General features: G+C 38.1%; 1 protein-coding gene across 5 annotated transcripts in view; it reads left to right on the top strand.

Annotated features, from left to right (window-relative positions):
* Positions 1-17,429, top strand: part of LOC149313446 (methylmalonyl-CoA mutase, mitochondrial) — a 48,167-nt gene that overhangs the window by 8,824 nt on the left and 21,914 nt on the right. For 4 of the 5 annotated variants that reach the window (XM_089519122.1, XM_089519124.1, XM_089519125.1 and 1 more), the window contains exons 5-13: positions 244-415; positions 1,607-1,855; positions 2,642-2,753; positions 3,099-3,214; positions 6,889-7,004; positions 8,368-8,499; positions 9,283-9,430; positions 14,389-14,556; positions 16,101-17,260. In XM_089519122.1, the coding sequence (XP_089375248.1) occupies positions 244-415; positions 1,607-1,855; positions 2,642-2,753; positions 3,099-3,214; positions 6,889-7,004; positions 8,368-8,499; positions 9,283-9,430; positions 14,389-14,556; positions 16,101-16,229 (1,342 nt within the window). In that variant the 3' untranslated portion in view covers positions 16,230-17,260. Of the gene's footprint in view, positions 1-243; positions 416-1,606; positions 1,856-2,641; positions 2,754-3,098; positions 3,215-6,888; positions 7,005-8,367; positions 8,500-9,282; positions 9,431-14,388; positions 14,557-16,100; positions 17,261-17,429 lie in introns of those variants that run through there. The other variant, XR_016280826.1, reaches the window with a different exon arrangement.

Below are 17,429 nucleotides of genomic sequence, written 5' to 3'. Positions count from 1 at the left end.
ATGAAAACGTCACTCTGACAGAGTCACAAAATACTCTGGGAAAAAGTTGCCTTTTAAACAAAACAGTGATTGTTCACCATATTTCAGAAAATCCAGTGATTTTTCCTAATCCCAAAGACAATAAGGAGGATTCTTTTTTTTTAATCTTTGTTTGAAAAAAAAATTGTAATTTTTCATGTGTGGTACATAATCCATAGTATTATTTGTTCTACTCAGGTAAGATCCTATGTGCTCTTGTTGCAGGCTGTCTTTCTTCTGGGGAATTGGTATGAACTTCTACATGGAAATAGCTAAACTGAGAGCTGGAAGGCGGCTCTGGGCTCACTTAATAGAGAGAATGTTTCAACCCAAAGACACCAAATCGCTTCTCCTTAGAGCACATTGTCAGACTTCAGGATGGTCATTGACTGAGCAGGTCAGTGTAGGCATAGCTATGCATGCTCACCACTCCATTCACCCCAACATTTATTTTTCTAAGGTAGCAAAGAAGTAGCATCTGTATAACAGGGACAGGCAACTGTGGCAGGTCCAGGGACCAGTTTTCTCAATGCGACCTTCCATGGGCTGCATGGACTGCCAAAATGCCAAGAAAATTACAGGAAAAGAGATTCCATCTCAATATTAGGAAGAACATCATGACAGTAAGAGCTGTTCAACAGTGGAACACACTCCCTCAGAGAGAGGTGGAATCTCCTCCTTTAAAGGTTTTTAAACAAAGGCTGGATGGCCATTGTCAGGGATGCTTTGATTCTCTGTTTCTGCATGGCAGGAGGTTGTATTGGATGGCTCTTGTAGTCTCTTCCAACTATGATTCTATGAAAAGAAAGACAGAAGAAGGAAGAGGTCAAAAGTCACCTCTGATTTAGAAAAAATATATATTCTTTAATGTTTAATAATAATAATAATAATAATAATAATAATAATAATAATATAATTTATTTATATTCCGCCTTTTCCCAGAGAAATCAAGGTGGATTACAACAGAAACGATAATAAAACAATTAACAATATTACAACATAGAATAAAAATACAAAATATAAGCAACAGTCACAGTGTAGGGGTGTGATTGCAAAGGAAGATTAGAAAAAGAAACAGGAGAATTGGAATATATCAACAAACTGCAGTCCATCAACAGTGGGTCGAACAGAGACAATGGTTTCCTGGCACACTATACACATTATAATACTAGTTAATCTTCCAGCCTCATGGGGGCTCTCTTGGCCAGATCATCACAGCTTCTTTTGGCCTCCAACGCTACATCCCAACATGATTCATATGGTTATATACTAACCTTGGCTTTATGTAACATCCTTGCCTTGTCCCCCAGTGACCATTGTTAAAACTAAACTTGTCACCCCATCTCCACACTCACAAAGCCTTGTATTTCTATGGACATTCTCTCTCACACACACTGCTATATAGGTCAGAAATATTAGACTCTGCCAAGCTGCACTTTGATGAAAAGTGTTCTGTTTCTGAATATGTTGAGGCTTTTTGGACATAATGGACATCCAAGAAACACTGGATTTGCAAAAACAGTGTATGTGGTGCATTTCATCTTCTCTATGCCTTGCAAGTGTTTCTGTTTTGTTTTTTTCCTGTTAGGATCCTTATAACAATATCGTCCGCACTACAGTAGAGGCAATGGCAGCTGTATTTGGAGGTACTCAGTCTTTGCATACAAATTCATTTGATGAAGCTTTGGGATTGCCAACTGTCAAAAGTGCTCGAATTGCTAGGAATACCCAAATTATAATACAAGAAGAATCTGGCATTCCTAAAATTGCCGATCCATGGGGTGGTTCATTTCTGATGGAATCTCTCACCAATGATGTGTATGAAGCTGCTTTAAAGGTCAGTTATTAATATGATATAGGTGGATCACAGAGAATAAAGATGCTGATAACTTTAGCCAGAACTTGACTCGCATTCCAAAATAGCAAGGCAATTTGGATGTCATGATTAACACACACACACACCCAACAGATTGTGAAGATGGAGACATTCATGCTTTCTGCTTCTGACTGAAATTCATTCTTAAAAAAGAGAAGACATGTCTCTGTTATTGTACACTGTTAACACTCTTTGTCCCAGTTGTTTCAGAACTGAAGGAAGATGGTTGTTTTATTTTCCAGTGGGGAATCTTTATGAATGATAAAGTGCAATATTTAGTAAAGATTTCATTAACCTTATTGAATGTATCACTGAACATTGTTCTTGAAAAGAGGTTTGGATAAGAAGGGAAACCATTTACAGTTACAGAACAGACATGTAGGTGGGAATATTTATATCTAAGGCCTCAAGTTATACCATGTTTTAAAAGTGGAATCTCTGTATAGCTTAAGTGGGAATTTGCCTATCAAACACTAAAGTGCCTTTCCACAAATGCAGTTCAGTTGGACTGGACTAATACAGATGTTACAATTCTGGGTAGGATTGTGCTACAAATCTGTGTATAGATGTTGACACTATGGAAATTGTTTAACAGGTGGTCATTTGTATCCATGGATTCTGCATCCACAGATTCAATCATAGTTTGAAAATATTATTTAAAATTCCAAAAGACAAACCTTGATTTTGCCATTTAATATAAGAATAATAAGAATAACTATTAACAATATTATATTTGCTGTCTGATAGCTCATTAATGAGATTGAAGAAATGGGTGGAATGGCCAAAGCTGTAGCTGAAGGAATTCCAAAACTTCGAATTGAAGAGTGTGCTGCTCGAAGGCAAGCCAGGATTGATTCCGGTAAGGAAAGTGAAAGAAAGTACTATTTCAATGCAATGTACACCTCTAGACAAGCATCTCTCACTAGGGCATGCCATTCAGATTTTCATCACAATTACTCTTTACTTTTAATAATAATAATATTAAAGTTTATTTATATTTCCTGCCTCACCCAAGGATCAAGGTGGTAGTCTAAATCTAAATAATTGAATATTTAGAGCTTGAATATAGTGTATGAAAAAATATGTAGAGAAGAGAAAACTAGCTATGTGTGTCTTGGTAGAAACAGACTAGCATACAAAACCTCTTTTGCCAGTTAGAAGGTTTTGAATATTCTATTTTTTTTAATGTTTGGTAAATACACAGGTTCAGAAGTAATTGTTGGAGTAAATAAATACCAGTTAGAAAAAGAAGAGACTGTTGAAGTTCTAGCAATTGATAACACTTCAGTTCGTAACAAACAAGTTGAGAAACTGAAAAAGGTAAGTGTCAGATTTGTAGGGATTTTAAGAGGTGAGAGACTTGTTTTTATCACATTGTCAGAACAACTTGAATAAAGTATGTTTAATGTGTTCAGGACCAAATTAGTTAAGAATAATATTGAGGGTAAAATGTCCTATTGAAGTAAACCAAATGACTTTCTTGATTTTCATACACCAAAGAATCATAGAGTTGAAAGGCACTCTATGGGCCATCAGGTTCATCCCCCTGCTCAGTGTAGGTTCTCCAGCTGGTACATTCCCAGCTATCACTAAATTGCTCTCACTGTCAAACAGTTCCTTCCAATGTTCAATTGAAATCTACCTGTAACTTAAAACCAGTAGAACTTAATTCTACTCTTTGTGGCAGCAGAGAACATGCCTGCACTCTCTTCTTATTCACAGCCCTCAAGTTACTGAAAAAGTGTGATCATGTCACCCCTCAGTCTTCTCTTCATCAATTTGAATATTCTCAGACCTCTCCTCATATAGTTTGTTCTCCAGAACATGTCTCATCTGCAGTGCCCCTCTCTGATTTCATTCTCAGTTTGTTTGAATCCTTAAAAAAAGACACCCATAACTGAAAACAGTACTCCAAGTGCAGAATATAATGGAACTGTTACCTCCCTTGACTTGGAAACTATGGCGCGGGACAGACCGTTCAAAAAGGACGGTCTCCCGGTGCCCAGCTTTGGTCCGCAGGGAAGCTGCAGCCTCCATACCGCGTGACTTCCCCATGGACCAAAAAGAACCCGCAAAAAGCGGGTTCTTGTGGCGCCATTATGACCCCACAGTGTGCCAATGGTGCACTCACAACGTCACAATGGCACTGCGACGTGTGGACGCTAGGCACCCATCACGTAATGATGGCAGTGCCCATCTGTACAGGGCGCCGCCATTTTGACGCCCTCGTCACGTGCGAGGGGTGTCTAGAAGCGCTGCCCCTTGCATGTGATGAGGGCACCCTATTGCGCCCATCTGGACTGGGCCTATGATTCTATTAATACAGGCTAAAATAGCATTTTTCTACTTTGCTGAAGCATCACACTGCTGGCTCAGGCTTAATTTATGATTATCAATAATCCCAAGATCCTTCCGGACTCCCCCACGTAAAACAAATAACGTGTATGCTTGAGCCCCATTTAAATGGATGGGGCTTAGGTGCACTGTAACCATTTTATGGGGAAAGAAAGAAGAGGAACACTCAGGAGATACTCAAGGAGGAGTCCAAAACTCAACAAATGAAACAGAGAGAAACCAAATTCAAAACTAATTAAAAATAAATCAGGGAAAAACAAAAGAAAGAAAATGGGGGGGAAAAGATAGCTCTCTTTCCATGATTTTCCAAGGTCAGTGACTAATGGGAGGTGAAAACCCTAATGACATTACAATAAATTTTGAAAGAAGGGTAATTATCTAACATAGATTGAGTTAGGAAGTCAAGGGAATGAAAGAGGAATGAGTGATGGTAAGACTATTTGTAAAGCAGAATTTTGTAGGAGTGAATATTAAGGTATGATGGGATAGCAGTTCCGTTTATTTCAATATGTCCTTAAGACTCAGAGTTGATAATACAATACATTATGAAGGATCTAGAAGGACATAATTGAGGTGTCGAAATTCTAGATATGTACAGTTGGCCCTCCCCATAGGTGGGCTTACCTTCCGCGGCTTTGAGCTTACGTGGAAGGCAAGCCCGACAGAAGTAATGGAGCACATACCCGCGCTCTGAATGAGCAAACACCCCATTATTTTCTATGGGGGTTGAGCATAAATTCTTTTCCCCATATGCAAGGGGGGGGGTCCAGAACAGCTCCCCTGCGTATGGGGAGGGTGGACTGTATGTTGTATGCTTTTATGGTTTAAAAGGATTAATAAAAACATTTAAAAAGAAAAAAAACACCCAAATAATTACTTCCCAGTCAGTGTGACATCAAATACCAAGAAAGATTCTAGAGCAGATCATTAAACAGTCTGTAAGCACTTTGAAAGCAGTGCCTTTTTGTTGAAATTTTGTTAGCCTCCTTGAGTCCCTATGCTGTGAGGGAGGCAGGAAATAAATAAATAAAGCATTGATCACTAAAAGTCAGCATGGGTTTCTTGAAAATAAGTCATGTCAAACTAATCTTAATTCTTTTTTTTTAATAGAGTCATAAACTTGGTAGATGAAGGAATGCTGTGGATGTAGTGTATCTTTATTTCAGTAAGGCCTTTGACAAGATCCCCCATGATAATCTTGCAAAAATGCTATTAAAATGCTTACTAGACAATATGACTGTTAGGTTCATTTGTAATTGGTTGACTAACAGAACGCAAAGGATATTCAACAATGGCTCCTTCTCATCTTGGAGAGAGGTGACTAGTGGGATGTCACAGGGTTCTGTCCTTGGCCCAGTGCTGTCCAACACCTTTATCAGTAACTTGAATCATGGAATAGAGGACATGCTTATCAAATTTGCAGATGACACCAAATTAGGAGGGGTTGCTAATAACCAAGAAGTCAGGGTCAGAATTAAAAATGACTTTAACAGCTTGGAAAGGTGCACCAATATGAACAAATTTAATTTCAACAGGGAGAAATGTAGGGTATTACATTTGAGCAGTAAAAATTAGATGCACAGATATAGGATAGGCAACATATGGCTTGAAGGTAGTATGTGTGGAAAGGATTTAGGATTATTAGTGGACCACAGGCTGAATATGAGTCAGCAATGTCATGCATCAGCCTAGAAAGCCATGTATCCCCAATCCTATATCTGTTAGTTATTTTACAGTCGACCCTTAGTATCTGCAGGGGTTCCTTTCCAGTCCTCCCCAACCCAGCAGAAAAAAAAATTGGGACCTCAAGTCCTATGGTTTTCAGTGGCCGTGCCCATGGTTGCTTTGTCACAGCTGCGTTCACATGTAGCCATTAGAGGTAGTGGGACTTGCCCGCCAGAGATGCTTAAATTTGCAGATAGCAAGCCATGGTTGGGGCAGGCGAACTGTTCAACATTTTTCTGATTATCATGGCAAAGTAGGTAATCTATTGCAGAAATGCTGACAGGAAATAATGGCTGAAGGTATTAAATATTGCATGACTCCTTTTCAAACATGTTGAGTCTCTTTCTGTTTTCACAACGTTACAATAAGCGCCAACTGTACTGAGGAGCCCTTGTAGGTCTGTTTTGTAAAAATTGCTATTACAGTATTATTATTATTATTATTATTATTATTATTATTATTATTATTACCCTGCTCTTCAGCCAAAAGTCTATCAGAGCAGCTTACAAATTGTTGATTAGACATTTCCCTGCGTTCAGGCTTACAATCTAAAAAGACAAGACACAAAAAGGAGACGGGAATGGCAGTGGGGAAGGTGGAATGTCTAGCAGATCTTCTCTCCCTCAGAGGCCTGGACCATGGTAGATGGACTGGAGGGAGGGCCTTCTTCTCCTACTCTGATTAGGCCTGATGGAGCTGTCCTGCCCTTTTCTCCCTCTGGATGATGGTGGATGGAGGGAGGGCCTTCTTTTCAGGCAAGGCCTGATGGAGCTGGCCTGCCCTTCCCTCCTTCTGGATGATGGTGGATGGAGTGGGGGGGGTCTTCTTTTCTTTCTTCTTTTTATATTTTATTTTACATACAGTTCTGTTTTATATTCTTATTTAATTTTATTTTGTTCTTCACCTTTTTAAAGGTGAAAGCTTGCAGAGATGAAGTAGCAGCCCAGCATTGTCTCACCACCCTAACAGAATGTGCTGCCACAGGACAAGGCAACTTGCTGGCCCTAGCAGTGGAAGCGGCACGTGCAAGGTGTGTGGAAAGTATGATAGGTGTCATAAATTTTTTAATAAATAGTAAATTAATTTCACTTGTTAAAACAGAAAGTTATTCCTAGAAATTGTAGCCATCTGAATCCATAGAAATCTGGCTTGAGGTAAGCAACTGCTATAAAATCTGCACAGCTTCTCAAGATTAGCCAAATGTCTGCGGGCTTTGCTTCTATTTTTTAAAGGTTTTAGTGTTACAAACACTAGATTCTGTAATATTACCAGAGATGTTTTTGTTTGGAATTATAAAGAATTTAATAGTAAATATGGATTACTTCTTCAGTATATGACAACAAGAGCAAAAATATTGTTTGCTCATATTTGGAAATGGACTGAATCACTAACAATAAAAGAATAGATTGTTAAAATTGTGGAGTGAACTCAAGTTGCCAAATTAATGTGGGCGCGTTACACACGTGCCGAAAGTACGCGCTCTGTACGTACTAGGGTTAGGAAGGGGCGTATTAGGGTTAGAAAGGGGCATCTATTTTAGATGCTCCTCAACCCTAGTACGCACGGAGTGCATAGAAAATGGCGGCACCCTTCCACATGGGCGCCGCCATCTTGACGTCGCGGACGCATAGCGTCTGGATGTTGTGCAGTGAAAGTGACGCCACAAGCGTGTGACTTCTGGGGCGCAGAAAGAAACGCCATTTTCGGGCTTTTTTGCTGCGTCCAGGAACCGCGCGGTTTGGCCTGTATGTCTGTAACGTGCCGTGGATTCTAAAGGATAGGCCAATTGAAGACTTTTTGAAAGGCTGGAAACAGTTTATGAATTTTTTGAGCAGTAAGAAATCTAATAATGTAGTAATCTACAGCTATGGTTATAAGTAATTTTAGTACTGTAGAATTATTTAGTTGGATATTTTTCTCTTTTTCATTTTTCTTTTCATTATAGTTAGGTTTGGTGAGTCAGAGCCCTACTTTTTATTAGTCTTATGGTTTTTTTCTCTTGTTCTTTCTTTTTCTTTTCCCCCTATTCCCCTTCTTTTTCTCTTCTTGCCCCTTCAGGTTCTTTATTGTATAATATTTTGATTGTAAATTCTATTGTTCATATTAAAAATTAATTTTGAAAGAATCTTAAAAAAAAAGAATTGTCTACCAGAAAGTTCTAGTGCCTTATCAAACTATAAATCCTAGAATTCTGTAGGATACACCTATGACAAGTTAAAGTGTTTTCAAGGTAGTATAACAAAACCCTACATTAACCTATTATGTTTAATTTAAAAACAACAGTGCTAGCAGCATAGGTAATAGGACTGATAACAGATTCTGTCTGCTACCCTTTGAAATGTTCGAAAAACCAAGCTGCAAATAAAAGGCTTCCTATCCAAATTTATTTTTAGATGTACAGTTGGTGAAATAACAGATGCAATGAAAAAGGTATTTGGTGAGCATAGAGCCAGTGATCGCATGGTGAGTGGTGCTTACCGTCAGGAGTTTGGGGAAAGTGATGAAATTGCTCAGGTTATCAACAGGTACGCTATGCTGTTTATATTTAAATACTGAAATCTCTCATGTAATGTTCACTTAGATTTTTTAAGTTTTGTGTTTCTGAACTGGAGAAATTGCAATCTTTTTTTAGACATTACATGAGCCAAAACTATTTTGGTTTTCTTTTAATTCTATATTTATATTTAAGTTTTTATGTAGCCTTTGAAGGGCACTGAATTTGGATGCTGGGCTTTTTCCAAACTAAAAACAGCCACTCATTGAGAACTTGGAGATGAGTCCCTTCTTTCACTCTAATCTTTACTGATTTTAAAGCCTATACATACCAATATGAATTCTAACTGCAGAAACTTCTAGAGCTGAGAATCTCATTCCATTTGCTGAACAGGAAAAAACATGTGAAGCAGGCTTAAAGTTTATACACACACACAGATGCATAAGACAAAAAAGTAGGGGGTGAGGGGAAGTGAGATGGCCCTCGAGGAAGTATGCAAGCAGACTAGCAAAACATCTGAGAGAATTTACAACTGTGGGAAGAGATCAAATTCTTCATTTAATTCTCCAGGAACCAAAGATTTTAATTTCAAAATCCACTCTGCTTCTTTTTTAAATAGAGTCTTCTGATTATTATTGCAGTGGGTCCTTGGTATCCACTGGGGTTTAGTTCCAGTATATCAGTTCACACACAGCTTGCAGTACTCAAAGTTGTATAAGATATTTGAAATGAAAGACTTTTCTGTTGTAGTGACATCTACCTAGATCTCCTTTTGTGATAGTAATCAATGATGTCTAAATATTTTGAAACCCAGAGTAAACAAATTTATGGAATGTGAAGGTCGTAGACCACGCCTTCTCGTTGCTAAAATGGGCCAGGATGGCCATGACAGAGGAGCCAAAGTGATTGCTACAGGATTTGCAGACCTTGGATTTGATGTTGATATAAGTCCACTGTTTCAGGTATTTTTATCATTTCAGTTAGATTAGATACTTATGTAGCCTTAAGTTTAAATTTGTTGTTTCATTTTAGTTGTAAATACTGAGTCCACAAATTTTTGTTAACATAAGAGTTTGCTTTTCATTTAATTTCAATATTAACATTTTATTATTTCTGGCCTAAATGGCCTAAATCCAGTTAGTTGCAAGTGGAGTAGGCCCATGAATGTGAACTTGATAAATTAACACTTTTGTAAGTTCCATTAGTTCTAGCTAGGAGTAGTAATTGGATTTAATTCTGTATGTTTATTACCTGAATCCATAATTATTCTGCTTTGGTGTAGGTACAACAACAACTACTACAATTTATTTCGGGCATTGACCAGTATAAAAAATAAGAATACAATTATTAAAACAAGAAACAAAATTAATCTCTGCCATGTAACATCAGTTATTACTAACAATCTGGAGACTAACCATTTGGAGACAATTTTTGCTACTTTAAGTATAGAAGTTTGGTTTTGACTATCCAACAGATAGCGTAAATAAAAAACATCAATGTGTCCTGGAAATTTAAGTTAAAAGAGGGGTAATCAGCTGGTGGTGAATGTCCTTATAAAATTGACAATACAGAAGTACTTGAGCTGTAGTTTCTATAGGACCAGTATTACAAGGACAGAATTGAAATTCATAGGGAATTTCCCCATATTTCTCTTTCAGTACTGCTGTTGGGAGAACATTGAATCGAGCTAATGATAAAGCTGTCCTAAATTTAGGCACAGTAACATAAGTTGATTGTTTGCAAATGAGTAATTGGAAAAGGCAGCAATTTCTGTCTGACCTTCAGAATCTAGAATCCTTTGTCTTACAACTGGTTACGCTTGATCTAATCCTAAATTTAGAATGGTATCACTCGAAAGTCCATAAGGTTTCTTATAGATAGCTGTTTCCCAAGAGGATTTATAGTTGTCTACCAATATTACCTGGAACAATCCACCAGGGTTTTTATGGCATGGTACACACAGCGCTAAAGTGCCTTGCTGGCACCATACTAGGTTTAAGGGACCATGCGGCAACCGCATGCTCCCTAAATCTAGTACTGTATACAAGCGCCACCATTGTGACATGACGGATGCATAGTGTCCACACGTCACACCATCTGTGACATCATGAGTTGCCATTGGTGCACTCGCAACGTCTGCCCTGTGGGGCAAAAAGAACTTTTGGAAGGTCTGTACCGCGTCTATGGAACTTTAACCAATAAGTAAATATGGATTCGAGTTTACTGACTCCTGCTTCCCTTCGAAGTACAGCATTTGGTACATATCAGGTAATCTGAAATATGCTCCTCAAAAAATTTATTTGAACTCTTTCAAGTGAGGTCATATTACTGTATGGCCTTAATTGAGCCCCATATAACAGATGAGCCCGAGCTTTGGCCATGAAGAGCTTAATTGCAGCAGGAATGAACTGTGCTCCTTTAGTGAAAAAATAATTTTGAATGGCTATAACAGTTCTCTGTGCATTCCAAGAGACATAATCTGAATGAGCAGGAAGTTCCTCCTAATGTTGAGGTGGAATCTCTTTTCCTGTATATTGCATCCATTGTTCTGGGTCCTGTTCTCTGGAGCAGCAGAAAACAAGCTTGTTCCCTCCTCAATATGACTTCCCTTCAAATATTTAAACAGGGCTATCATATCACCTCTTAACCTTCTCTTCTCCAGGCTAAACATCCTCAGCTCCCTAAGTCGTTCCTCATAGGACATGGTTTCCAGACCCTTCAACCATTTTAGTCACCCTCCTTTGGACACACTCCAGTTTCTCAATGTCCTTTTTGAATTGTGGTGCCCAGAACTGGACACAATATTCCAGGTGGGGCCTGACCAGAGCAGAATACAGTGGCACTATTACTTCCCTTGATCTAGACACTATACTTTTATTGATGCAGCCTAAAATTGCATTGGCCTTTTTAGCTGCCTCATCACACCGTTGACTCATGTTCAACTTGGACTCCTAGGTCCTTTTCACATGTAGTCTTGTTCAGCCAGGTGTCCCCCATCCTATACGTGTGCATTTCATTTTTCTGCCCTAAGTTGAAGTTCATTTTGTTAGCTTTGGCCCAGCTTTTTAGTCTTTTCAAGTTGTTTTGAATTTTGATCCTGTCCTCTGGAGTGTTAGCTCCTCTTAATTAATCAAATAAGGAATTAATGAGTTTATATAGTAATTGAATAAAATTGGAGCCAGTTCACATCCATGTCTGACTCCCTTCTGAACTTGTATTTCCTTGGTAACATGCCCTTGAATGCTACATCTTACCTCAATCTGGTGTTTTCGTGGGTTTTAATAAGCAGCAAAAGTAGATGTTTGTCTATGGAGGTGTTTCTAAATTTGTTCCACTGTCTAGATCTAGATACTGTGTCAAACACTGACATGAAATCAATAAATGCTGCAAAAAGAGATTGACTGGTTTGATGAGATTACTTCTCTACTAGATAATGCAAAACCATTGCATGATCTATGGTTGATCTTCCTGCCCTAAATCCAGCCTGTTGAAGCAAGATTGTCAGGGCATATTGATCTAATGAAGATAATCTAATCACTTGTGACTGTAATGAGGTGGATGTTAGAATACCCAAGCCCCCACAAAGCCTCCCATGGCCTGGTGCAATTGTCTTATACCCTTCTACATACAAATCTTCCACAAACCAAGTTCCTTGAAGAAAAATAATAATATATCTGGAAATAAAGGACAGAAAAGAGGGGTCTCTACTTCAGGGTTTCCACCCTGCAATATTCCAGGAGATAAAAGTAAGGGAGATAAGATTTGTTGAATGTCAGTCATTTTGGTCCAGAAAAGGTACTGGTGCAGGTGCTGGCCTACAATCTCTGCTTTTTTGTGAAGCTAAATTCTCATCTCTGTCTCTGTAATCAGATTGACTGAGTCTGATTTGTTGCTTGAATGCTGTTGCAGTTGGGCAACATGAACTACATCGATACATTTTTTTTTGTTGTTGTTGTTCTTAGGTGACGTTGAGCATTCAGGAAACACATGTATCAGTGGTCCATCTGAGGGGTGGAGGGTAACAAGGAATTAATAGACTCTGTTGTAGCAGTCACTAACTGTAACACTGATTTAACTGCCTCTAGTTTGCACAATATAAGTTGTTGGTCCTCAACGAGAGAATACCAAACATCTGGGCAAGTTCTTCCTCATCTTTCTAAAAGTTGACTGATGTCTGTATTTTTCTCTTAATTGCATCAGTGGTGTTATATCTCTGATGTACAACATCTCCTCATCTTGTAGCAATCTGCTGTGTGGAAGATTGCTGACTAAGATCACAGTCTTTGAGGTTTAAGACAGCCTTCCTCATAAATTTGGCTTTCTTCCCAAAATTTAGCAGTGGCTGAACATTATTGTTGTGAAAAACATGTGTAGGTATGGTTAAGAATCTCCCTAGCGATCCTCCTTAGGATCAATGTGGGAAGGCTAGGATGCTTAAATGTCAATATTATTCTTTCAAACTATTCCATCTGGGTAGCCAGGGTATTTCTGTAAGCTCATTACTGTGTAGCCATGGATGGTGGAGTTGTGAGAGTGAGTAAAGCACTGCTTGCTTGTTGTACCACCTACCCTTATTAAAAGGATTTATTGCAACCTGGAGCAGGATCCTGTTCTGCTGTAAAATTAACTTATCTCTGTTGACTACCCTGCGTGTTATATCTTGTGCAGCGTACAAATGCTGGGAATGTTCTGGTTCAACAAAATTAGTGGCAAATTTCATGGATAGTTTTGTTACAAACTTTCCCACTATGTCCTTAAGTTCATTTATTTTCCAATTAATGCCCAACAGCTGCTCAAAAATTGCAATAACTGTTTTAGTAGTTAACATGCAGTTCTTAGCAACCAGGTCCAGATCAGCATTTGTTTTAATGGTGGTTTTTAAAACACTCACCCCTCTGGCATCTAAGGAACCCTCCTCATCAGAAAGAGGGAAATCATCAACCTCCCAGACAGATGAGGCATAAGATTTATCAGAAGGATTTGTGAGGAGGGGGAAAGAATGGAGAAGTATTATTCACTGCATCTTTATGCTGAAATAAATCCTCCAATCTTAGCTGTCTGAGAGTTGCTGCAGCCTTTGTAATTTCAATATGCTAGGAGTTTTTTCTGTTTCTTCTCAGGCTCTCTCCCCCTTTCAGTCTTCATGTTATTCTTTCCTTTTAAGATCTTCCTCTTTCTCTTTAAACTTTTTTTTATTCCTGTCTTGTTGGCTGCTTTGTTGCCGTCTTCAGCATTCATTATCTACATAGGTCCAGGTAGTGTTTAGTGGAAATAATAGGGTCTAATAGCTTAACGTAGCCTTAGGCCCTTATCACACAAGCAAAATTTGAAGTTATCCCAGGGTCAGTGTGAAGGCAATGCAGGGGCAATCATGGGGTTTCAATCAGGAGCCATCTTAAACACAAACGGGGGTCATTCCAGCTGAAATTGACCCGACTTAACCTAAAGCAGGAGGATAAGACTTTGCCCACATGATCATTTCTTAATGAAATCACTGGAGCTGCAGAAAGAATGAGCAGATAGATCTTCACACTCCATATTTCAAAATATTGGTAGAATAATAGGAACTAGAGCCTAGTATTGATATGAATATATACATTATCTTTCAGTTTTCTACCAGATCTCGTGTAATAATCGGTATATTCTGCTTTGATGTTTTTACAGCATTCCTGAATTGGAAAAGGCATACTGAGTAGGCATATACTGTTTTCTTTGTGATACACTGACACTTTCTAAGAATTAGATCTCAACGCCCATACTTATTAAAAGAAATGCCAGAAGCAGCCTTAATTAATTAATGTAATGGGGAAATGTGGTGCATTTTGTCATTGTTATTTTGTGTGAAAAATGAAGCATACTTGGTACTGAATTTTATTTTTTTCTCATCTTTTTTGTTACTTCATTTGCTTTTTCTCCTTAGACACCTAGTGAAGTAGCCCAGCAGGCTGTAGATGCTGACGTACATTGTGTTGGTGTGAGTACTCTAGCTGCCGGTCACAAAACACTCGTTCCTGAACTCATCAAAGAACTGGCTGCCCTTGGCCGCCCAGATATACTTGTCATGTGTGGAGGTGTGATCCCACCTCAGGTACCATACACCATCTCTTTTCCAAAGATACTATAAAGCCTAAGATTTCTTGTTTGTTCTTGTGTCATTTATTTTGAGGATGGTGAGTGTTTATGTCTGCATTATAATTTGATCTGTTTGTCTGATCACTGCTTTCCCAAAATGGGTATGTAATGGAACCAAAATGAAGACTTGGGTTTGAATTTGGTACCTTAGTATTACCATAGCAGATTTCTGTATAAACCGTTTTTCGCAAAAGTTGCAATTAGATTGATTTCACAGGCTGTGTGCAAGTTTGATATGAATGAGCATACATCAGAATTTTTTTCTTAAAACCTGCTGGGTTTGGCTCATTTTGCAGAAACCTGGTATGAAGCGGGTTATAAAGATTGTTCCTATTAAGGTTTTTTATTCACTAAGAGAGAAGTCAATATCAGCCAGGGCAATGCCAGTAAAATTCATTCTCTTCTATAAGCAAGTTATATCAGTGAACCAGGTTTTGCATAACATCTGTCTACTGAAGTTTGTGAATCTGCATGTTTACAAAAGTTCAAGGAAAAGCTGTGCTGCAAAATTACCTTTGTCCTAAATTAATAAAAAGGGTATTCAGGATTACAGATATAAAATTTCCAGAAATTTTGAAGCCACAGGGAAAAAAAGGTTCTCAACTCTTTCACATGTCAGTTTATTTCTTGATTTAGTGTGTTTTCAAACGTAGACTACCGTAGATTCTTTCAGTGCCCCCTAAAGGAAGAAATGCATCTTGTTCTTTCACTGGAGAATTCAGTTTGTAATTTAGGATCTGCTTGTGCACAGAAATGAGAATCATCTGAGACTGTATGTGGTTTTTAGAAATGATTTGGAGAATATATGAACACCTTGTCTTAAAGATTTTATTCATCATGCTAAAATAAAACATTCCATAATCAGTTTTCCTCCTTTTTTCAATTTCTCAGAAAAATCAGAACAAAAAAGGATTCAGGAAAAAACGGGAAAAAAGTTTTTTTCTGAATTTTTCCAGTTTTTTTCTGGGCCTTTCCATCTCTATTCAGGATGATATGTTGCAACTAAGTTCAAAGTCTGCCACTGTAATGTGTACAATTGGAAATATCCAATAATATTTGAAGAAATGAAACAGTTTAAACTAAAAGTTGTAACTTGAACACAGATAAGAACGTTTTTCAGCCTTTGCTATTCTATTTTGGTATTTATGACTTATATAAAAATGATATTTAGAGCTACAGATCCTGATAATCTTGGGTAGGTCATAATATGTATCCGGATGATCTGATTGTTCGCTTTCAGTAAAGGTATTACCTACAACAGAATCTACAAACTCCCCCTCCCCATTTTAAGCAAGCCAAAGTTATTAAGGATATTGCACAAGTGACTGGATTTGAGCTAAATAAGTATTTGCTGTTATGGACCATACTTTAGTATATTACATTTCCCCCCACTGCTACATTACTATCAGTGAACCCTAGTCCTGTACAATGTGTTCTTCATAACTTGAATTAAGGTTTGAATGTATTTTATCTTTTTTTCTCTCTCTTTCCTCCTGATAGGATTATGACTTCCTGTTTGAGTCAGGTGTCTCCAATATATTTGGCCCTGGAACTCGAATCCCAAAGGCAGCTCTCCAAGTTCTTGAAGATATTGAGAATTGCATGAATAAGAGGCAACAGTTGATGTAAATTCTTACTACTTAATGGTAAACCTTGTAATTTGTTATAATGTAATGTAAAGAAAATAATTTCTATCAGATGAGCTACAGCTGATGCAGTTATACTTTCTAAGAAGATAATGCTGCCTGTTTGAAATATAGATGAAATATATAACTGCATAAAGTTGAAGACAGAAGAGAAGATCAGATGCACAGATTTTCAATAGATTCTTGCATATGTTGTCTTCAAAGTACTTCAGTAAACTTTATTACACTAAATTGTTAGAACTTTGCTGTTTTGTTTTTCAAATACTAAGGGGTGAAACAGACGGCTGATTTTCAGCAACTTGGAGCTGCCCCTTTTAGGATGGATTGGGGCTGCGGGAACAGATGCTGTGGCCCAAATCCAGCCAGCTTCTGCCACAAATAGGAGCAGAAAAGATCCACTCCTATTTGAGGCAGAAAAAAAGCCACCCCTTTGCTGCTAGAGATGGATATTTGCCAGCTTCAGGGTGAGTGCTGTCTAAACACCATGCCCCCAAGCCAGCCAAAGTACCAGTAATCCCATGGCAACGAAAGACATCTCAACATTTTCTGCTCACTTCATTACTGCATGTACAACACATTAACTATCAGTCATGGCAACACCACTACATCCTGTAGTGTTACTTTTGCACAGATAGCAGGAACTCCACAACTGGAGTCTCCTGAATAGCTTCTTTAGCATGCTTATAAGAATGTTTTTGATTGCATGGTACAAAGAATTATTACAACGCTGCACTAGGATGGCAGACTTTCATGGAGATTTGCATAGAATGCAGAAGCTCTCTGAGACAAAGGCTGTCATAAGGGAGTTGGAGAGAAAAGTTTATGCATTAAGGAGAGGCTGGAACTTTGTGTTATGTGTTTTCAGTTACATTTTAATGCAAATTATTAATAATAGTGACAAGGCATTTCATGCTCTTCTCAGTGCCTTTGAATTTTAATTTCAGGACATTTTATCCCACAATGTGCACTAGAAGATGGATAATCAAAATAAATGTAAACATTGCCTCATGTTCATTAATGTGTTCAATTGGGATTACTGTTCTTCTGCTTCACAAAAGTGGAATACATACATACATTTTTTTTTTAAATTAAGACTGAGCCCTTCCCGGGGACTCATCCTTCCCAGGCACCAATTCATTGCATGCATCTGAGGAAGTAGAGTAGACCAAGTCCATAAAAGCTT

Source organism: Sceloporus occidentalis, unplaced genomic scaffold, assembly GCF_023333645.1.
Source record: "Sceloporus occidentalis isolate IW3139 unplaced genomic scaffold, rSceOcc1.0.p SCAF_4, whole genome shotgun sequence".
NCBI lineage: Eukaryota > Metazoa > Chordata > Lepidosauria > Squamata > Phrynosomatidae > Sceloporus > Sceloporus occidentalis.
The sequence above is the reverse complement of the archived record's forward strand: the minus strand, read 5'-3'. Positions and strand labels throughout refer to the sequence as shown.